This window comes from Paramisgurnus dabryanus, chromosome 24 (genome assembly GCF_030506205.2).
Source record: "Paramisgurnus dabryanus chromosome 24, PD_genome_1.1, whole genome shotgun sequence".
NCBI lineage: Eukaryota > Metazoa > Chordata > Actinopteri > Cypriniformes > Cobitidae > Paramisgurnus > Paramisgurnus dabryanus.
Window position 1 is genome coordinate 4,170,048 of NC_133360.1, and position 22,120 is coordinate 4,192,167.

General features: G+C 36.3%; 1 protein-coding gene and 1 pseudogene across 1 annotated transcript; both read left to right on the forward strand.

Annotated features, from left to right (window-relative positions):
* Window positions 1-573: 573 nt before the first annotated feature.
* On the forward strand, window positions 574-11,211 carry LOC135721207 (uncharacterized). The gene is made up of 6 exons (XM_065243410.1): window positions 574-887; window positions 1,511-1,837; window positions 1,981-2,007; window positions 4,119-4,223; window positions 4,314-4,381; window positions 8,732-11,211. Exons 1-6 carry the CDS (start codon window positions 839-841, stop codon window positions 8,771-8,773), a joined length of 618 nt encoding a protein of 205 aa, XP_065099482.1. The 5' UTR covers window positions 574-838; the 3' UTR covers window positions 8,774-11,211.
* Window positions 11,212-13,895: 2,684 nt separating this feature from the next.
* LOC135721204 (uncharacterized) lies at window positions 13,896-22,063 on the forward strand (annotated as a pseudogene).
* Window positions 22,064-22,120: the final 57 nt, after the last annotated feature.

Consider the following 22,120-nt stretch of genomic DNA (forward strand, 5'->3'; position numbering starts at 1 on the left):
GAGATCGGCAAATTTAGCGAGTGCCGATCGCGTCATTTAATGCCGTTATCGGCCGATCACGATCGGCGGCCGATCGATCGGAGCATCCCTATACAAAATAAAACATAACTCTGTAAAAACAGCTGTAATAAAACATTATCAACTTACCAACCAGAGAAGTGAAGCCGAAAGAGAGAAAAACAAACATGAGAAACATTTTCTTCAACAGTTCAGATGTCTGAAATAACAAAACTACACCGATCTGACAGTGGTGTGATCTCCAGTAAAGTTGTATAGAGATTAACACAACTTCAGTTTGTGTGCTGTGTCTGAGCATGCGTGTTGACTTCCAGGTTTAAAGCAGGGCTGGTTTTCAATATAAGGATCTGTTTGAATGTCAATGGGTTTGAAATGTCTCTGTAGGTAACATGGTCTCATCCCTACAATATTAGGTTTGAGAGTTTACAGTATGTATTAATATGTAGTCATATCAAAGCATTACATAAATCAGTTTAACTATATCATCTCAACAATATGATATCAGATTTAAGATTTAATTGATTTTCTTTCTCCCTTTTTTCTCTTGAAGCGTTTTAAATTAGCATGTATATAATATGGTATATAAATAAACAAATTTGTCTTGTGTTTTTAGGACAGATACTATAACATTTTTGAGGGTGGGGTTTAAGAGGCTTGTGGTTAATTTCATCGGATGGGAGTTTCATATTCAACTAAATTTCTTTAAACTGGTTTATCATCATACACATTATTAACAGTGTTTTCTCTTCCTGACTTTACATCACAACACTGTCAGATTGATGTTGTGTTGTTATTTCAGACATCTGAACTGTTGAAGAAAATGTTTCTCATGTTTTTTTCTCTCTCTTTGTGCTTCACTTCTCTGGTTGGTAAGTTAAAAATGTGTTTTTAATGTTTTATTACAGATGTTAGTACGGAATTATGATGTTTTATTTTAGTTTTAGACTAAAGAGGCATTTGATTTAATTCTCATATAAAAATTAAGATATTATCATGAAATCTAGTTTGGATGTCTCACATAATCTAAATATTCATCAGGTAGTTTTTATAGGTAGGTAGTTAATTGTTTATGGATTTATAGTTAAAATGAAAAGCGTCATATTTAAAGATAAAAGGTTTTTCCTCTATTAAGATTTGTTGTTGTTTGTGTGAAAGTCAAATTAACTTTAATTTTGTCAGTAAAGTTCAGGACTCATCAGAATCTAAATAGAAATTTAATGAATCTTTTGTACAAATACATAAATGAATATTTACTAAACCAAAGACTTAATATTAAAATATTTGAATATCTATTTTATTCATTCAGAGATCTTTTTCTGTGCTGTTCTGTAAATCTTTAAATCATTTTTTTATATTTACGGTAAATGAATCGTTCTTCCAAAGCTCACATTTCTAAATCTCTTTACAAGTTTATCTTTCTGCTTTTGTTAAAGATTAAAAAGACCAAATAAACTTTACTCCAAAACTTTGATGAACTTTGGTGTATCTGCAGGTGTGTTTGGTGATGAAGTGAAGTCAGTGTCTGTGATGGAGGGAGATTCTCTTACTCTACACACTGATACTGAAATACTGAGTGCTCATCAGATACTGTGGAGGTTTGAAACTGATGGGACTCTCATAGCTAAAATCAATAAAGACACCAATAAGACCTCAATATATGATGATGTTCTTGATGGGAGATTCAGAGACAGACTGCAGGTGAATAATCAGACTGGAGATCTCACCATCACAAACATCACAACTCAACACACTGGACTTTATCAACTGACCATCAGCAGCAGACAGACGACCTCACACACATTCAAAGTTACTGTCTACGGTGAATTAAGATTTATGGTTTACCTTCTCTATTATATATTTTGAGCATTTGGCAAATTAACTATAACTATTACTCTCAATAGTGTCTCTTGCTTTACATTGATATGATTTAGATTTTTGTTTTTGTTCTCTTGTGTTTTTCAGCGCGTCCGCCCGTTCCTGATATCAGAGGTTGGTAGATAACCCAAAATCTGTACTCAAGTAAATGTACAAGTACTTATACAAAAATTTAAAATAAGAGTAAAAAAGTATGAAAAAACTACTCAAGTAGTTAGTTACTCGTTACGTCCGATCTGAGAAGAAGCGTAAAAACAATGAATTTTAGACTACTTGAAGGGCTTTCACAAACCTCTCCTTGAAAGTCTCAATGTTCTGCTTATATACATAAAACCTAGGTTAAAATAAAGCAGCCTATCTCAGTCCTGCAATGGGTACATTAACATCACATAACGTGTCATTTGAGAAAAATCTCAAACACACACAGATGTTTTTCCGACGGTTAACTGTGTCTTTATTTCCACATTCACAACACAAAAGCATCTGCCTTTAAACAAGCTAACAGTAAACAAAAAAGAACGTGTGTTTAAAGTGTGTCTGTTTGTTATGTTTTTATATGAATAGGTTATTTTCATTGCCTTTAAAGTGCAATTACTGAACATAAACAGGAGCTTTGTAAAAAGGCTAATTTTAGAATTTCATATGGAACTTATCTGTTTTTTGCAAATCAACTTTACATTTATTATAATATATAATAAATATTCCTTTATAACCATACTTTATTCTTTATTTTTATAAGTATATACATTCTTTAGGAAGGATTTAAATAAAATACACTACCATTTTTATTTCTATGGATTTTCTACACTTTAGTGAGGTGTATTGTGGTGTATTTATGTATTAATGCAAAATGTCACATTATGCTGTTCAGTTTATTTAGTTTGTGAGGAATGGATACGGAAATGTGCAGAAGTGAATGTGTGTTGTTTTTAAGGTTTTACAGGATTTGTCTTTGCTTGCACATATGACAAAAACACTCGGACAGTGTGTGATATAGTATTACAATAAGGTAAATGTGCCCATAGTTACCAATAATACCAATAATAATGTTCAAATCATCACTGACACTTTCCGCTAGGTGTTGTTTCAGGTTGGAGATTGAATTCCTGTGTACGCTGAGATGTCAGTTCGTTTTGGTGCACAAAGCATGCATCGCATTATGAAACTATTCTTTTTGACTTCTTGGAGTGAAAACATAGAGCGAACTTGAGGCTATGCATGATCTGCCTCCGATAGCTCGCACATGCCTTCCTCTGCGTCCACCACCTCCTTTCATCTACGCGCGCTAAAGGGTTTGATGAGGTGTGTGCGTAGCCACCTTTTGCAACGCTCGCAGTGTCGCCAAGCTCTTGCGAAACTTCCAAACAAGCCATATAAACTTTTTTTAAATATATATATTTATTAATTATTACCATTTGACAGTAGTAGCGTAGTACGTCACTGAATGTAGCGAAGTAAATGTACCGTTTTTTCACTAGAAATGTACTCGAGTAAGAGTAAAAAAGTACCCATTCTTAAATTTACTCTGAAAGTACTAGTTACCAAAAAAATTGACTCATGTAAATGTAATGAAGTAAATGTAATCCGTTACTACCCACCTCTGCCTGATATCAGCAGAGACTGTACACAAAACTCTTCATTAGTCTCAAATTGTTTATTATTGTGTTCAGTGTTGAATATGAGAGATGTGAGTCTGTCCTGGTACAAAGGAAACAGTTTATTGTCCAGCATCAGTGTGTCTGATCTCAACATCAGTCTCTCTCTACCTCTGGAGGTTGAATATCAGGATAACAACACATACAGATGTGTACTCAACAATCCCATCACAAACAAAACTCAACATCTTAACATCACTCAACTCTGTCAGCCGTATTTAGATACAACAGGTGTGATTAATAGTTCTTATTTACTGAGCTGATCTAAAGGTCAGACTGACAGGTTTAGTTACATTATGATATTCACTAATCTGTGATCAGATTTAGTTACAGTACACTGTAAAAATTTGCAGCATTTTTGTCAAATCAACACACATTTGTATGTTACTGTAACTTAATTTACTGTACAATTTTAACTTGAATTTATAAGTTATGTCAACATTTTTAAGCCAAAAGTTAAAATTGTAGGTTGAATTGACTTGCAAAACCAAGTTGTTTTAACTTCATGCTGATATTCACTGATCTTAGATCAGATTCATTTACAGTAATGTTTGTAATTATTTATTACAGCTCTCACCTTAATTGTGATCTGTTGTGCTGTTGTTGGATCTCTGATGATTGTAGCGTCAGTTCTGACCTTCTGGATCTGGAAACTCAGAAACACATTGCAACTGGGTAAATATAAACTAGTACTAATACAGCTGTATGGTAATAACTACAGTATTATAACAAATAATGACATAATTATTATTGTTCATGAAACAGTTCAAACCAGAGAAGAGGAAATCACTTATGCGGATCCAATATTCTCTAAAAGAGCAGCAAATAAACCGGTGAGATCATTTATTACTGTTTATAGGATTATCTGAAATCTGACAGATTTATTTCATCACACAAGCGCATACAATAAATATGTTTTACTTGTTGTATAGTTGTGTATAGTTTTGTACTGGGTCCCAAAACAAGCTGCTAGCAACCATTTATACATACAAGACACAAAGATAATCATGACAACACGATGAACGTAGCTGAAACAAATCAGACAAATCTAAAAGAGGAAAAAGAAAAACACAAAAACTAAACACAAAACAAAACACATGTGGATACAAGTAGAGATGATTTAAAGAACAAAGAATTCAGTGTCTTACTAATCTTTGTTCAGTCTTATTAAATTCATATTAGGGGTGTAAAGATTAATCGATTCGTATCGTTGCATCGATTATACAGGCGCCGATTCGATGCATCGATGCGTCCGCAAGAGGATCGATTATTAATGTGTTTATTTTGCCGCCTGTCTGCTCGCCTGTCTATTTTCAGCATTCACTCAGACATATGCGTACAACCAATTATTAAGCTGCTCGTGGCGCTCACTAACCTCATTGTTATCTTCTATGTTACACCGCTTCACACGCGTTGTTTACGTTTCACAGTCTGATAAAATAATTATTAAAAGAGATAAAGTTTTGGACCTGATTGATGTTAAAAGAGTTATTAAGAGTGACTCAAAAGCAATCTTCCAGACGCTGTCGTCTGACGCGCATGCACACAAACGCGCGAGTGCGTGACCCTGATATAGACATTTAAAATTACAGTTTAAAAAATATCTGTTTTGACAAGAATTCACACAGGTATGACATATAATATGTTATATCTGAAGTGAATGTTTGGTTAACTGTTGAGGAAAAGTATCTGTTGTGTAACATTAGGCTATATTAAACCCTTGCATTAGTCTACATCTGAAAGTGGTCTGTCTAAATGTCAGATTTAAACAATACAAAAAAACATAAATTTAACACATAGTGATATTGTTTTTGCTTTGCGTGAACAGGTGTTCTGTCATGTTTTGTCAGATTCCAACAAATCATGCATTGTTTTGAAGTTTTTTAATGTTAAATGTTTGTTAAATGTTAACTAATTTAAGAAAATTTGCTCATCCCAACTCAATTTGCAAGCACAGGTCACAAATGATGCAGCAGCAAACAGAAATGGAGAAAGAACAAGGTCTTCTAAAGGAAAATTAAATATAAAACTATGGCTGATGGTTCTGTTGAAAATGTAAACAGGCTGTTGTAAACATACATTTGCATATAGAAAAATGTATGTATAAAAAATTTTTAATCTTTTGACAGCCCTAAAAAATATCTAGAATTGAATCGGATCGAATCGAATCGGATCGAATCGTTGACCTAAGAAATCTGTATCGGATTGAATCGCCATGAAGGCGCCAATTTACACCCCTAATTCATATGCTATAATATTACAGTATAAAGATGTCTACAATCTATATTAATTGCCATTATAAAATACATTTTTAGCACAATGTCTTAAAGGTATAGTGGAAAAAAAAAATGCACATGCACAACACTCAACTTGCTCCAGAGAGGAAACGCCTATTAAACGTGTGCACAAAAGAGAGAGCATGCACAAGCCTAGTTCTTCTCTTCGCTCTGTTTACAAGTTGCTGTCGGCATGTTTACTAGGGACCCGAGGGGCAACCTTCCGATCTCTCTAGCCCTTTTCACACAGACATTCCGTAAAATACACAGTAAAGGCATCCGGGTTTTTTCCGGGATCCTTAGATTTTTTGTTCATTCACACTGCCATGATTACCGGGCATCTGATGGTCCCGTAAAGACACGTGACCTGTTGAAAGTCCCGCCCTCTCTTCTACGCAGCGTCTGAAGTTTGCATATTATTTATTATTTCTCTCTCCAGAAACCACTCGCGTGCATTTTTGTTTATGATAAGACTATAAAGGAGGTGAATGATCTCCGGTTCAGAGTGGATATTTGACAAGGTCCCTGATCTCTGCTTTATTACAGTTTTCAGACATTTCTCATCGTGATTGTTTATATGCATTTAAAACCCGCATTTTGAGGAGCTGAACGATATATCTTGTTGGGATGACGCGTGGGTATTATCGTTTATTATAGCTCAAATGAGCACGTGACGCGATATTCTTTATGCTGCTGAATTATCTCCGTTTCAACGCAGTAAGTGACGAGCTAACTTACCTGATATCTGCTTCAGTCTAGTTTGCTGACATTTCTCGTCGTGAATGTTGTAAATCCGTCATTTTAAAGAGTTGAACCAACTTCATGTTGCCATGATACGCGTGTCCTTACTACGGCACGTGCGTCATGTTTATGCATCTCATTTATCATTTCCTCATAACCTCATAATTCCTTCAATCTAGTTTGCAACATTTCTCGTGGTGACTGTTTATATGCATGTTATCTCTCGTTTTAAGGAGCTGAACCATAACTTTTGTTGTGATGAAACGCGCGTCCTCACTACGACACGCCTATTACGGCATTCTTTCGGCTTCTTGTTCACACAGACGCTTGTCTGGCAATTTTACGGGTATTTTCTGGGACCAAAGGTCTGTGTGAATGGGGTTTCTGATGAAACCAATACGGAAGTGATTTAAACAGCAATTCATCGACTGGCAGCTAGAGGCTGACTCCAAAAGGGAGTCAATTCCCATAGACCTCCATGTTAAATAGCCAACTTTACAGTAGAAAAAATATGCTTACAGACTGGTACAAAAAGTGTTTTTAGTCTATATAGCTAATTTTGCCCTTCATGACAACTGTGAGGGGGGTGAATTTTTTTGTAACTCATTAATAAATTACATTAAGTCTTAAAGTTCTGCATAATTAAAGGTGTGGCCACTTGAGTGATGGTTGAACAACCACTGCTGTCACTGAAGTCAACCTAGGTGGAAGTGGTTTCAGCAACCAGTCACCTCAGCTTCACCCACATCACGCCTCTTTACCCATGTTTGGATATCCGCGAGTGATGCGCGCGCGCAAGATGGCGACGGAAAACACCGCCTACTTTAAGCTTCAAAAACGATCTTCAGAAACCTATGGGTGACGTCACGGACACTACGTCCATCTTTTTTAGAGTCTATGGACGAACCTAGGGATGAGCATGTACGACGGCCTTACGTCAACTTATCACCAGAATGATTGACAACTGGGATGACCAAGTGTCTTGATGATCCAACCGGAAAAAGAAAAACTTCCTCTATACCTTTAAGATAACAAAACATTCACTTATACAGTATAAATTCATTCATCCAGCACATCTTCCTCATACTCTTCCTCCTCTGTTTTCATGCACTCTTGGTATAACAAGATATCTATACCTTCTGCACACACTGAGATTGTTTATATTGTGTACAACTGGTTTGCAACACAAGTGTAGTGCAGTGTGAAATGTCTTAGTGTGTGAGTTTGTGTTTGAAGGTTTGAAAAAGCATGAGCAAACAGTGTCTTATTACCTTTAATTGTTTAAGGTTTTGCCAAAAGAAAAATGAACGGACAAATGAGTTAAAGCCACCATAAATTGCTTTAAAGAAAACGGTTTATGTTTTAGTAATTTAGATTTTGTACACTGGAAAAGACACTGTTAAACTATCACATGGCAAACTGATGCCTTATGGAACCCAATTTGAGACAAAGTTGATAGATATTTGCTTTAAATGTGTTAGTGTGTATAAAAATATAGTGAGAAACAAACCCACTTAACTAAGCCTCCATGGAATTAAAATTAAACTTTTTCCTTTTAGTATACTACTAAATACGTTAGGCTTAAAAATATTTATAAACTGGTATGGTCCAAAACACGGACAAAAAAAATCTCATACAGAAGATATAAGCATTCAAAACCTACAGTTTGGCATGTGTGTCAAAAAAGTCTAGAATTGTTACGATATCACTCTACACTTTGCTGAATTTAGATGCTAAAGCGTCCCACCCTTTACATTTTGTTACAGTATGTCTTTAGGGTGTGCCTCATACATCTTGAAAAGTGAAGCTGCTGGTTTTTTTATCAACCCCTAGTGGCTAGCTGCATAAACCTCTTATCAAGCAAACCCTTCTTCATAGTTCCGCTATGACTTCCTGTGTCAGTTAAACTGATGTCACCCCCTTAAATTATGCTGCACATTCCAAAGCACTTCAGTGAGCCTTCAACTAAGCCTGGGATTGATCACACCGAGTACATGCTAGCAACCAGTTACTTGTTACTAGTGTTTTAACTTTGTCTTTAGTCTTATTTAATGCATACACAACAGTTTCTGAATATAGATTAGTGATGATTTCATTAAATTGATCTGATTATTAATGACTTGTTATTAATTGTTTGTGTTTTTATGTTGTGTGTTTTGTGTACAGGGATCTGAGAATGAGGTGGTGTATGCAAGAGTAAATAGATGATAAACAAACTCTCTGTGATTCTCAGATCAACTTTCAGATCTATGATCATCTTCAGTTTCTGTTAGAACTTCAGTGTCTCAGTGTTTGTGAGTTTAAAAAGTTTCTCATGAACAGAGTTTTGTATAATATTACATAAAGGGATTATTACATTTGAGACGTCTGTCTTCTCTCTCACTTAAAGATCTGTTACTCCTCCATCACATTCACAAGGTTAAACCTCATGTTAACATCCAAAAATGCAACTATAGGACAATTAAATAACATTGATAGACAGCATTTTAAAGAAAGATTAAACTGTAAAACATTATCAGAAACACTGTGATCTAAATTTAAATTAATTACTAAGAGTGTAGATATGACCTAAGAGTCATAGTGGTTTTAAAACACAAAGCATGACTTTTTTATTTTTGTCACTGTATGCATGTGACACTTTAAGAGCTTCACTTCTGAGTTGACGTTAACCCTGATGTAGAAAGAAATGTGGTTTTGTTCTGTTGGTGGACATGAGAGATGTGCTTGTGGTAGACTATTAGTAGCTGTTTATGTGTATGTGAGAGGTGAGAGTCAGCTCACTTGACTCTCGTGCTCTCTGTAAGACCTTCTCTGATCTTCTTTGTGCACCCGCCCCAATGACGATTTGGATTTTTTTGTGAAGTTCTCTGCGCCGCCCCCTCTTGCACATGTTCAAACTCTTGATACATGTTCGCTTCCCTCTTTTTCTCCCTTATCTGCATCGAATGTTTCAAAGATCTTTGCTTCTAACAACCCAACTACCTGCCTGTTAGATTCCATACCAACCCATCTCCTTCAGGCCATTTCCCCATTGATTATTGCTGCTCTCATGCACATTATTACATTATCACTTTCCACTGGTACATTCCCCACTGATAACCCTGCTACTAAAAAGCCCACACTTAATCCTGCAATGTTAGAGAACTACAGACCCATATCTCTCCTTCCCTTTATTGTCAAGACACTTGAAGGTGTATTTTTGACCAGCTCTCCTCCTTCTGCACACAAAATCACCTCCTGAACAGCAACCAGTCTGGTTTCAAGAGTGGTCACTCTCCTGAAACTGCACTGATCTCAGTCATTGAAGCCCTAAGGCAGGCAAGGGCGGCCTCCAAATCATTTGTACTGATCCTACTGGATCTATCTGCCACTTTTGACACTGTCAATCTCCACATCCTCTTGTTGACCCTGAAGGCTATGGTTGTCTTTGGTACAGCGCAACTGTGGTTCAGGTCTTCCCTCTCAGGTAGGTCATTTAGAGTATCCTGGAAGGGTGACGTCTCAGAACCCCAATGTCTCAGTACTGGGGTACCTCAAGGCTCAGTGCACGGACCACTGCTCTTTTCTATATACATGACATCATTGGGTTCTCTGTCATTCAGAAACATGGCTTTTCTTACCACTGCTATGTGGATGACACACAAATACACCTGATCAGGTTAGTTTCACAGAGCATGTTGCCAGCACTGCCCGCTCTAGTAGATTCATCCTTAACAGACCTTAGACCTAAATAAAGTACTGAACCCATCAAGACTAATAAATAAAAGATTCAATCAAAGTGATAACTGTGAGGTATTACTTTAAGACTCATATTTAAAGACATGTTTATGATTTATGTTTTTTAAATTCTTCCCAAACTGTGGGCAATAGCGCTACTGCAGTGGGCCATATTCTGGACTAGAGATTCGCCGATATATCTGTTTTCCAAAATTTTCTCAGATATTTGAGCATTTTCCCATTATCGGTATCGGTTTTGTAAAAAAGGATTGACCAATAAACACAGCCATTGTGCATGCTGGACTGCCATTTCATTACAGCATCCGAGAAGAGGACACAACAACAAAAACTACAACAATGTGCACAGCAAATATGACGGCAGAATGACACGACTTCCTTAAGAAAACTTTGAGTATACTTAATTTGCCTTAATTAATCAATTTTATTTAACTTCCCAGCTATTAATGTACAGATGAAATGTGTTATATTCGCTTGATATGCACTGTTTGCAGCTAGTCTAAGAACTCCCGAAGTCACATAAGTTAGACTGATCCATCAAATTCTGTCCCAATAACGACGTAGATTTACATGAATGAAACAGCCATGAATGAATGCGTGTGGGAAACAAAAACGCTGAATTAAATACGTTCTCTGTTACTTATGCTCATCATTAGCCTTGCAAAATCACTTTCATATTGCTGTTCACTCACCAAGTGCCACCACATGTAGCTAATTTTAAACAAGATTTACCCTAAGTTATATTAACATTTACAAGATAAACATTATTTCTCTAAAACATCTAAATAAAGATCTGTGGAAATTAATTAATTAATTATTTTCTCCGCAAGCTATCACAGTTTGATACAGTTAATGCATGTGTAAATGCATACAGTAGATAAACAGCGCTTTGTCAACAGCTATTATATAAGCTATAACAACAAAATATTAATTATTCTGACATAAAATACCAGTTCAGAAAGGCAGTAATATATAAGCCGTTTTGTTTGTTACTTTCCTGACAAGGTCCTGACAGCAGGGGCGGAGTGAGACCAAAAAATCTACCGGGAAATTTCGTAGACCACCGGCTTTTAGTCACAGCACACAAACTGATGTTGTGTTAATCTCTATACAACTTTACTGGAGATCACAACACTCTCAGATTGTTGTTGTGTTGTTATTTCAGACATCTGAACTGTTGAAGAAAATGTTTCTCGTGTTTGCTTTTCTCACTTTCTGCTTCACTTCTCTGCTTGGTAAGTTATAAATGTGGTTTATTACAGCTGTTAGTACAAAGTTATGATGTTTAATTTTGATTTTAGACTAAAGATGCATTTGATTTAATTCTCATATAAAAATCATAAAATCTAGTTTGGATGTCTGTGATCTCACATAATCTAAATATTCATCAGGTATTTTGTATATTAATAATACAGGGCTTGACATTAACTTTTTGAGCAACTTGTCCTTCGGACAAGTAAATTTGTGTTTCACTTGTCCATGCACAAAAGTCACTTGTCCGGGGAAAGATTTATAATATAATGTATTTTTTGTGTTTTGCTAATCAGTGGCGGAGCCAGGGATTTTTCATGGGTGGCCAGGCAGGGGCCAGCAGTAACTCTGGGGTGGCACATAAAATCTCTATCATCCAACCTTAAAATACTTTTAAGTATTATAGGTGTGTTAATCAGAATAATGTATAATGTATAACATACAATTGCTACAATACTTGAATTTTAATTAAAATGAATTGAGGTTAATTTATAGTCATAATTCAACCATGTTTTTTTAAACTATTTAATCAAATAAAACTTTTGGAATTTACTTTTAAACCAGGATTTATAACTCCTATTGTTGAAAAAACTATAGAGACCAGAAAATCATGTGATGAAATGTATTTTACTAAGATTCATTTGGCTGCTTCTTGCTACTCTTTCTGAAAAATGATGCTATATCTGCTGCCTTTCCATGGCCGTAGCTACCATTGAGGACACCGAGGTCATGTCCTCGGTAGTTTTTTCTTGAAGTTTCGTTTCATTTTGATGTGAAAATAGCCGACGAGACAATCCTTGCATCTACGGATCATCACGTGCAGTGATGGAAATAACGGCGTTATATATAAACGTCGTTTCCTTACAGCGTTACTGACATTAAAATGCTGCGCATTAGTATAATTAATCTCACTGAAGCGATTAAACTCTCATCATTAGAGAGGCAATGTTTTTCTCTTGCGTGTGTTGAGGGGTGGGAAACATAGAACTGATTGGGCTGTGTATGTTAGAGGGGGTGGGACAACCAAATAATCAATGATGATTGGCTGAATTTCCATCGTTAGCCAACCAGAAGTAGGATTAGCTATATACATGCACAGTCCGAGCAGTGTCGTGTTGCCAACTTGTTGATGACTTTGTCGCGAGATTTAGCAACTTAAAAAAGCGAAAAAGGACAAATCTAGCAATCTTTTCTGTCGTGGTTGGAGACTGACACGAGAGTATCATTCTCTACACTCAACGAGCAGTGGGTTCTGCTGCTGCTAGACACTAACAGACATCCCGGTCCTCACGTGCAGTCTGCCCGAGTCCCTCACACCCGCAACGACAGAGCGATGGCAAGTACAACAAGCTCAAAGGTAGCGGTCGCAAACACAAAGTATAATAAGCACTGCTTCTATACAAGAATAGTATGCAAGAAAGGCAAGAATGTTTGTGTAACATGCAACGTAAGAAAGAGTCTCTCCACGTCTGTAATTCTAATCTAATAAAGCAAATGAAAATGAAAAAGCTGTAACAAACTTAACTATCATTTGGAAAGCCAGCAAAAGATGAGCAGAGAAGAAGGGAAGATGAGAAAGTTAAAGGTTATGCAGCAAATAGCCTACAATATGGGATGCAATGAGATTAAAACCTACACTACTGCTCAAAAGTTTAAGGTCACTTAACTAAAATGTTAACTATGGTCTTAAAATCATTAAATCTGAAGGCTTATGGTTAAATGCTTGAAATTACTTTTGTAGACAAAATATAGCTGTGCCAAACAGATTAATTTTTGTTATTAGAAACCAAAAAATATATTTTTTGAAATAGATGACTTACGCTGAATATTGAAGAAAAAGCAGCCACTAAGAGCCCTTATTATATATAAACTCCTTCTATACTCTTAAAAATTCATCCTAAATTGAAAATTTAAGAAGCTTCTTGAAAAAATGACACAGTTTTGCAGTTTCTAGGCAAAGGGTGACTTGCACTTCAGATGATGAAATGTAACCATTGATTTATTTTGGATGCTTTTAGTCACCAACAAAATTCTCACAGACACAGTTACATTTGTGCTATGTCGTAGTTTGGACATGTTTATTATTATTCTGTAATATGGAAAAAATGTACATAATAAAAAAAATGTCCTCGGTATTTGAAAAATCCTGGCTACGGCCTTGTGCCTTTCTCTTCATTTTTCCCACATTTCAATGATTGTCTAGATTATCTGTTATATATCAAATCAATCTTAATCCTAGCATTTATGCTGTAATGTTTGTTTGGGATTTTTAATGTACAGTGACGAACTCTGTCAGATTCAAATCAGCTGTCGCGCAGTGCACACACATATAGACGCGCTGGAAGATTATAAAACAGATTCTTAAACAAGATTTTAAGCCCATTATGTGTTTTTACCAATCGTTAGAAGAGAACAAAAATGGACTTAAACCGGCTTTTTTGACACACAGTGAAGTCATTTATATTCACGCCGGAGCCTGAAGAAACATCACTCTCCACTTCACTCCATGCCGTCCCGCGACTCCCGCCCCTCCGTTGTCGTCGATCATGTTTAATGCGCGCGCAGCTTGTTTAGTAACAATAACAGTAACATGGAAACGTGTGTGTCGGCGCGCTGCGCTCTCTGTTCAATATTCCGCTCAGTGTTTGCGCTGCGCATTCTGCTCTGTCGTTAACGGCACATAACGTGAAGTAACATTGTTTGAAATTTAACTTTTCCAGTCGGACAACTGAATAATAGGTTAATTGTTTATAGATTTATAGTTAAAATGAAAAGCTTCATTTCTTTATATTTGAAGATTAAAGGTTTTTACTCTATTAAGATCTGTTGTTGTTTGTGTGAAAGTCAAATGAACTTTAATTCTGTCAGTAAAGTTTAGGACACTGAAAAATTTATGAATCTTTTGTTTAAATACATAAATGAATATTTACCAAACCAAAGCCTTAAGGCTGTTTTATTCATTCAGAGATTATTTTTCCAGGATGTTCTTTAAATAGTTTTATTTAACAATAGTTACCCTGTCCTGTAGTTTACAGTATGTTATGTTACATTTATGTTATTCCAGAGTGTTTACTATTCAGTTTTTTTCTGGCTTTTGTAACTCACTTCGAATTAAAGCATTTTCTTAATGCCTTAATGTAAATAATTACAGTACTATTATTATACTAAAATATGGAAAAATATAAATAAATAATGTGGAAGTTTAAATTCAGACATCTCCTATTTTTTCATGCTGTTGAAGCGTTTTTGTAATTTTCTATATTTAAAATGTCCCTGTAGCTCAACTGTTAGATCAAAGCATTAACAGCACAAACGGTCGTGGGATTTATTTTCAGAGAACACACATTGATAAAGCGCTCTTTAATGGATAGAAGCGTCTGCCAAATGCATAATTGTAACGTACATTTTAAGAAATCTTTCTTCCAAAGCTCACATTTCTAAATCTCTTTCCAAGTTTGTCTTTGTGCTTTTGTTTAAGATTAAAAATACCAAATAAACTTTACTCCAAAACTTTGATGAACTTTGGTGTGTGTGCAGGTGATGAAGTGAAGTCAGTGTCAGTGATGGAGGGAGATTCTGTTACTCTACACACTGATATTACTGAAATACAGAGCGCTTATATGATACTGTGGAGGTTTGAAATTCATGGGACTCTCATAGCTAAAATCAATAAAGACACCAATAAGATCTCAATATATGATGATGTTTTTGATGGGAGATTCAGAGAAAAATGCAGGTGAATAATCAGACTGGAGATCTCACCATCACAAACATCACATCTCAACACAATGGAGTTTATAAAATAATCATCAGCGGCAGACAGGAGACCTCACACACATTCAATGTTACTGTCTACGGTGAGTAAAGATTTATGGTTTGTCTTCTCTATTATATATTTGAGCCTTTTGCAAATTAACTATAACAATTTACCTCAATAGTGTCTCTTGCTTTACATTGATATGATTTTTGTTTCTGTTCTCTTGTGTTTTTCAGCTCGTCTGCCCATTCCTCTCATCTCTAGTTACTGTCCTCAAAACTCTTCATCAATCTCAAACTGTTTATTATTGTGTTCAGTGTTGAATATGAGAGATGTGAGTCTGTCCTGGTACAAAGGAAACAGTTTATTGTCCATCATCAGTGTGTCTGATCTCAACATCAGACTCTCTCTACCTCTGGAGGTTGAATATCAGGATACAAACACATACAGATGTGTACTCAACAATCCCATCACAAACCAAACTCAACATCTTAACATCACTCATCTCTGTCAGACGTGTTCAGATACAACAGGTGTGATTAATAATACTTACTTACTGAGCTGATCTAAAGTTCAAACCGACAGGTTTAGTTACATTATGATATTCACTAATCTAAGATCAGATTCAGTAACAGTAATTTTTGTTGTTATTCATTACAGCTCTCACCTTCATTCTGCTGCGTTGTGTTTTTGATGGATGTCTGATGATTAAAGTGTCAGTTCTGATCTTCTTGATCTACAGGAAACACAGAAACACACAGCAACAGGGTAAATATCAACTAGTACTAATACAGCTGTATGGTAATAACTACAGTATTTTAACAAATAATGACATAATTATTATTGTTCCTAAAACAGTTCAAACCAGAGAAGAGGAAATCACATATACAGATCCAACATTCTATAAAAGAGCAGCAAATAAACCGGTGAGATCATTTATTAATGTTTATAGGATTACCTGAAATATGACAGATGTATTTTATCACACATGTGCACACATACAAGCGCGTACAATAAATATGTTTTACTTGTTGTAACGTATTGTACTGGTCCCAAAACAAGCTGCTAGCAACCATTTCGGCTGTGTGGCATGCGCGCCACACGGCTAATATGAGATAAAGACGTGGTCCGGACCGTCAATGTCTGGAGGATAACTAGCCAGTTGATAAAATTTCGGCACGCGTGCCACACAGCCGAAATTAGATAAAAAAAGTGGTCTGTCATGTCTGGAGGATAGCCAGTTGAAAAAAACACATGTTCATGCGAACTGTAAGTGGACTTATGTTTTGGGTTTATTTAAGCCTGTTATTGTATTAGTCTATAGTTCTTACAAATTTTAAGTAAGTTAGCTGGTGATTTTGTTGTTTGATCAACCTGCTAGCTTTCGAAAATTAACCTACACTACCACACTTTTACCACAATAAAACCATGGTTAACTTTCGTAAGGGACGTGCCTGTTGATTAGATATAATTGTTGAGCGCTCTTTAGAAGCTAAGCTAACAGGCTCTTGCTCTGTGAAGAAAGTTTGAATAACAATGGCGGAAGGTAGTTTTGAGGTTGAAATGGCAGAAGGGGATTTCGAAGAGCTGTTGAGAGAATCGGGTATTTCTATGTTACCTTTATGAGGCACAATACAGCGAAGAGCTGAGGCAGATGGAGGAACAGAAAGCAGAGAAGCCGGAGGAGGATGAAGCAGCCTCGGTTGCATAATGAAGCATGGACAGGCATGAGCTTGGACAGACTAGTAGTGCCTGTACTCTCGCTGTGTGCCTTCTGTACGAAATTTATGCATCAGATCAGGATATGGACGTTTGTGTGGTGAATTGGCGTGTTGTTTCACAGTCGCGTTTCGGCTCACGTGCACAGTAAACGTATTGTGCGGTGGACGCGTTTGTGTGCAGGGTGCAGCATTTTCTTCTTTGGCATTATTTACATGTTTGGCCAAGCACTCTCAAAAATAAATAAGAAACTGAGTGAAGCCTGCTCCTACGACACAATTTGTTTGTGTGGTGAACCAACCACCCAAGGTTTGTACCTTATATGCGGTGTCCTGGATACATATTTTAGAATCCTAAACTTAAAGCAACAGCCAAAGCCTGCAGGGATAAACGGACGAAAGTGAGTGTTTCTATTTTCTTTGTTATACTAACATGGCATGTATGTACACAATAGCATACAGCTGAGCAAGCGATGTTCTGGATTAGTGGTGGGGGCTTGCCGAGCTGTGCATTGTGGGAGTTGTAGTTTTTCATACAAATGAGCCCTAATGTCACGTTCTGTCTTTTTTCGGTCAAATAGGCACAAAATTCTATTGTTTTCTAAAATTATGTTACATTTCGAATACAAATATGACCCATTTTCAATAAAGATTAATGTTTCTACGGATTAAATAAAAGATTTTAATTTTCATCATGATGTGCACCTTTGATGTCACGCCCCCCGGACAGACAACACCACCTTAACTAACAAATTTTCTGTGGGAAACCCTGATGTGGATACAAGTAGAGATGATTCAGAGAACAAAGATGATTCAGTGTCTCTCTCTACTAATCTTTGTTCAGTTAGTCTTATTAAATGCATATACTATAATATTACAGTATAAAGATGTCTACAATCTATATTAATTGCCAAGGGTCTTCCGTTATGACTTCCTGTTTCAGTTAAACTGATGTCAACCCATTAAATAATGCTGCACATTCCAATCCACTTCAGCGGGTTCTTTAACTAAGCCTGGGATTGATCACACAGAGTACATGCTAACAACCAGTTACTTGTTACTAGTGTTTTTAACTTTGTCTTTAGTCTTATTTAATGCATACACAACAGTTTCTGAATATAGATTAGTGATGATTTAATGAATTGATCTGATTATTATTGACTTGTTATTAAAAATTGTTTTCATATGTTGTGTGTTTATGTGTAAAACATTATCAGAAACACTGTGATCTAAATATAAATTAATTACTAAGAGTGTAGATATGAGTCATAGTGGTTTTAAAACACAAGGCATGTCTATTTTTTATTTTAGTCACTGTATGCTTGTGACACTTTAAGAGCTTCATTTCTGAGTTGACGTTAAACCTGATGTGGAAAGAAATGTGGTTTTGTTATGTTGGTGGACATGAGAGATGTGCTTGTGTTAGACTATTAGTAGCTGTTTATGGTTTGTGGGTATATGAGAGGTGAGAGTCAGCTCACTTGACTCTCATGCTCTCTGTAAGACCTTCTCTGCTCTTCTTTTTACTTATTACATAGTTGGATGGGGAGGAAGAGCTGTAGTCGTGTGTGAAAAGTGTAGTGGGCTCAGCACACAACCCTGGGGGGCCCCGGTGTTAATGGTCAGGATGGAGGATGTGTGCTTGCTCACTCTAACATATTGTGTACGGTTTGTTAGAAAATCCAGTATACAGTTGCATAATGTGGTACCAAGTCCAAGTTCATGTAAATTGTTAAATAGTTTGTTTGGCAGGATTGTATTAAATGCTAAACTAAAATCAACAAAGAGAAGCCTTGCATATATGTTCTTACGCTCTAGTTGTTCCAGCAAGTTGTGTACTGTAGCACAATGGCTATGGCATATATATGGCAGATCCCACAGATCTGAAATTTACTTGTGGTGGTAGCTGGTGAAAAGGGCAATCATTATCCACCGACAAAATGGTCCACTATACATGTGACAAAGAACTAATAATGTGTGACACAACATTATTACTTTGATTTATTAAACATTAATATTAATTTCACATTATAGTTCATTAATCTAACCACCCCAAACTTTCTTTGCCATAAACAAAGCTGACACTGTTTGTCAAAGCACCACGAAAACACTTACTGTTTTTGCCCCTTATATATGAAGCAATTTGAAGACCCCTTTTATCAAACTCAATATTTACAGTACTATGTATACTGTAGCCTATAAATAGACAGTGCAGGTCTATAGATTATAAATGTGACTGATGTTATAATGGTAATAATTTCTATTAGATAGGCACTTTTACTGCTGCTGCTTTCTATTTCTCTTTTGCCAATAAAAAAGCTTAATCAACTTATAATTTCAGATTTAAAAGTCTACTTGCTGTCCCGTTGACACGCTTTACATTACAGCTTTGCGTTTTTTATATCCTGAGTCAGCTTGAGCTTTGCTCGTTCAGTGCAATGGGCTTGATATTAGCACTGCTTTTTGCAACAATCTCTGTTAAGATTTTAGTAAAGATATGGTCTATTAATAGTAAGATTATAAAAAAAATGGGATAAAGAAAATGCAGCGCGTGGTCATGACAAGAGCCAGTTGTTATCGCCATAGAAACCGGATAACAACACTCGAACTTTAGCGTGGTAGCGCTCACGGCTGTTCTCCGATCGACTCGGGTTTTACACACAATATTAATCAGACTTGGGACCCGAAGTAATAAACTAGGACCGACCCGGACCCGACTGACCATTTAAAATATAAACCCGGAACCGTACGGGTCCCGCGTCTTCAGTGAAGAAAGACCTCTAATGGTAAAACTCTGCTCAAGTTCAGAAACATGAAAGGATTAATACAATGTGACACTGAGGTTGCTTCGCGTCGCACCCAATTCATTGAGAAACAGAGAGCACGTGAACGCACACTCAACGGAAGAGACACAACGTGCTTGCACGCAAAATGAAGCCAACTTAAATGCTATAAAACATATGCACATAAGCATATGGGACCATTTTGTTCGCTGTGTAGTTCCCTGGCTGCTCAGTATGTACTGCAGTTGATCCAGTTTGCCTCGCTGTTTGATGAGCTTATGACGCATGCATCATCTTCACTGTCACCCGACCCCCACCTCTCTCTCTCTCTCTCTCTCTCTCTCTCTCAACAAAACAGGGGTCATCCAGTCGAGTTCAGAAAATACGGAAATTCGTAAAGTGATTTTTTTTCCTGGGCGGGTCACAATTTATCTGGGCGCACCGCCAAAGTAGAGCCTATATATGGGAAACACTGCTAACATTTCACACATTCATGCTCACCTGCACATTCCATTTAATTAGACAGAAGTTACTCCCATTAAAGAATTGCATGTCCACATTGTTTCTCCTAACATGGAATTTTTGGGGTATTGGGTCTCAGGCAAAGAGGGCCAAGGTGTTTGACCATTTAACAGGCAAAACTCATCTGGCAAAATCCGATTGTAACAGAATCAAATCAGCTCAGTATAATCAGGTATTTTCAGCAAATTACAAAAAAACAAAACAACGAGGAGTTTGCATACTAATTCATAAAAACATTTTATTCACCCATAATACTACTATCGCTAAAAACTGAGGGGTGCTACAATGAGGAAAATAAGTATTTGAACAACCTGCTATTTTGCAAGTTCTCCCACTTAGAAATCATGGAGGGGTCTGAAATTGTCATCGTAGGTACATGTCCACTGTGAGAAGCATAATCTAAAAAAAAATCCAGAAATCACAATGTATGATTTTTTTTTAACTATTTATTTGTATGATACAGCTGCAAATAAGTATTTGAACACCTGTCTATCAGCTAGAATTCTGACCCTCAAAGACCCTCAAAATGCCCAAAACTCCATTTATTATCCTAATTTAGGTGCACCTGTTTGAGGTCGTAAGCTGCATAAAGACACCTGTCCACCCCATACAATCAGTTAGAATCCACCTACTAACATGGACAAGACCAAAGAGCTGTCCAAAGACACTAGAGACAAAATTGTATACCTCCACAAGGCTGGAAAGGGCTACGGGGAAATTCCTAAGCAGCTTGGTGAAAAAAGGTCCACTGTTGGAGCAATCATTAGAAAATGGAAGAAGCTATGACTGTCAATCTCCCTCAGACTGGGGCTCCATGCAAGATCTTACATCATAGGGTCTCAATGATTCTAAGAAAGGTGAGAAATCAGCCCAGAACTACACGGGAGGAGCTGGTTAATTACATGTGTTTACAACCTAACACATTGTCTTTAGTCCTATTTAATGCATACAGAACACTCTTACTCTGAACGTAGATAAAAAATATTTACATTTACATTCATACAAAGCGACTTACAAATGAGGTAACAATAGAAGCAATTTGAGCAACATAAAAACAGCAATACATAAGTGAACTTGAAACAGTCTCACCAAGTCTAACACTGTATCAAGGGTTAGTAGTTTTTTTATTTGATAAATTGATTTGATTGTTATTAATGTGTGTGTTTTTATGTTTTGTGTTTATGTGTACAGGGATCTGCAGTAGAGGATGATGTGGTGTATACATGAGTCAAGAGACGATAAACAAACTCTCTGTGATTCTCAGATCAACATTCAGCTGTTTAATCATCTTCACTTTCGGTTATAACTTTACATAAAGCGCTTATTACATTTAAAATGTCTGTGTTCTCTCTCACTTCAAGATTTGTTGCTTCTCCATTGAATTCTCAAGCATAATACACGCTAACAACAGCTATAATGCAAGCATACATCAACAATATTTCACCACGTTTTAAATAATGCATTATCAGAAACAACTTAAGTATTTGATTTCAAACCATGTCTATTTTTTATTTTTCTAACTGAATGCATCTGACACTTTAACAGCTTCATTCAGGTTCAAGTGATGCCTGATGTGGAAAGAAATGTGGTTTTGTTATACTGGTGGACGTGAAATGTGCGTTTTTATTTAACTGTTTGTGGTTAATGTGTATATGTGTGTGCATGTGAGAGGCATGAACAGTGTGTTTCTGTAAATACTGTGTGACTTTTTTGATGTACACAAAGCATTTGAATTCACCTATGCTAATTTTTAACAAATAAAAGATTGCTTTAAATCAAACCGTCTTCC

What these genes read in the sequence shown, in the direction of transcription:
- LOC135721207 (XM_065243410.1), top strand. Translation starts at nt 839, where the DNA reads ATGTTTCTCATGTTTTTTTCTCTCTCTTTGTGCTTCACTTCTCTGGTT. An exon ending in GTGCTTCACTTCTCTGGTTG is followed by an intron (nt 888 to 1,510) that starts GTAAGTTAAAAA and finishes GTGTATCTGCAG; the next exon opens with GTGTGTTTGGTGATGAAGTG. An exon ending in AAAGAGCAGCAAATAAACCG is followed by an intron (nt 4,382 to 8,731) that starts GTGAGATCATTT and finishes TTTTGTGTACAG; the next exon opens with GGATCTGAGAATGAGGTGGT.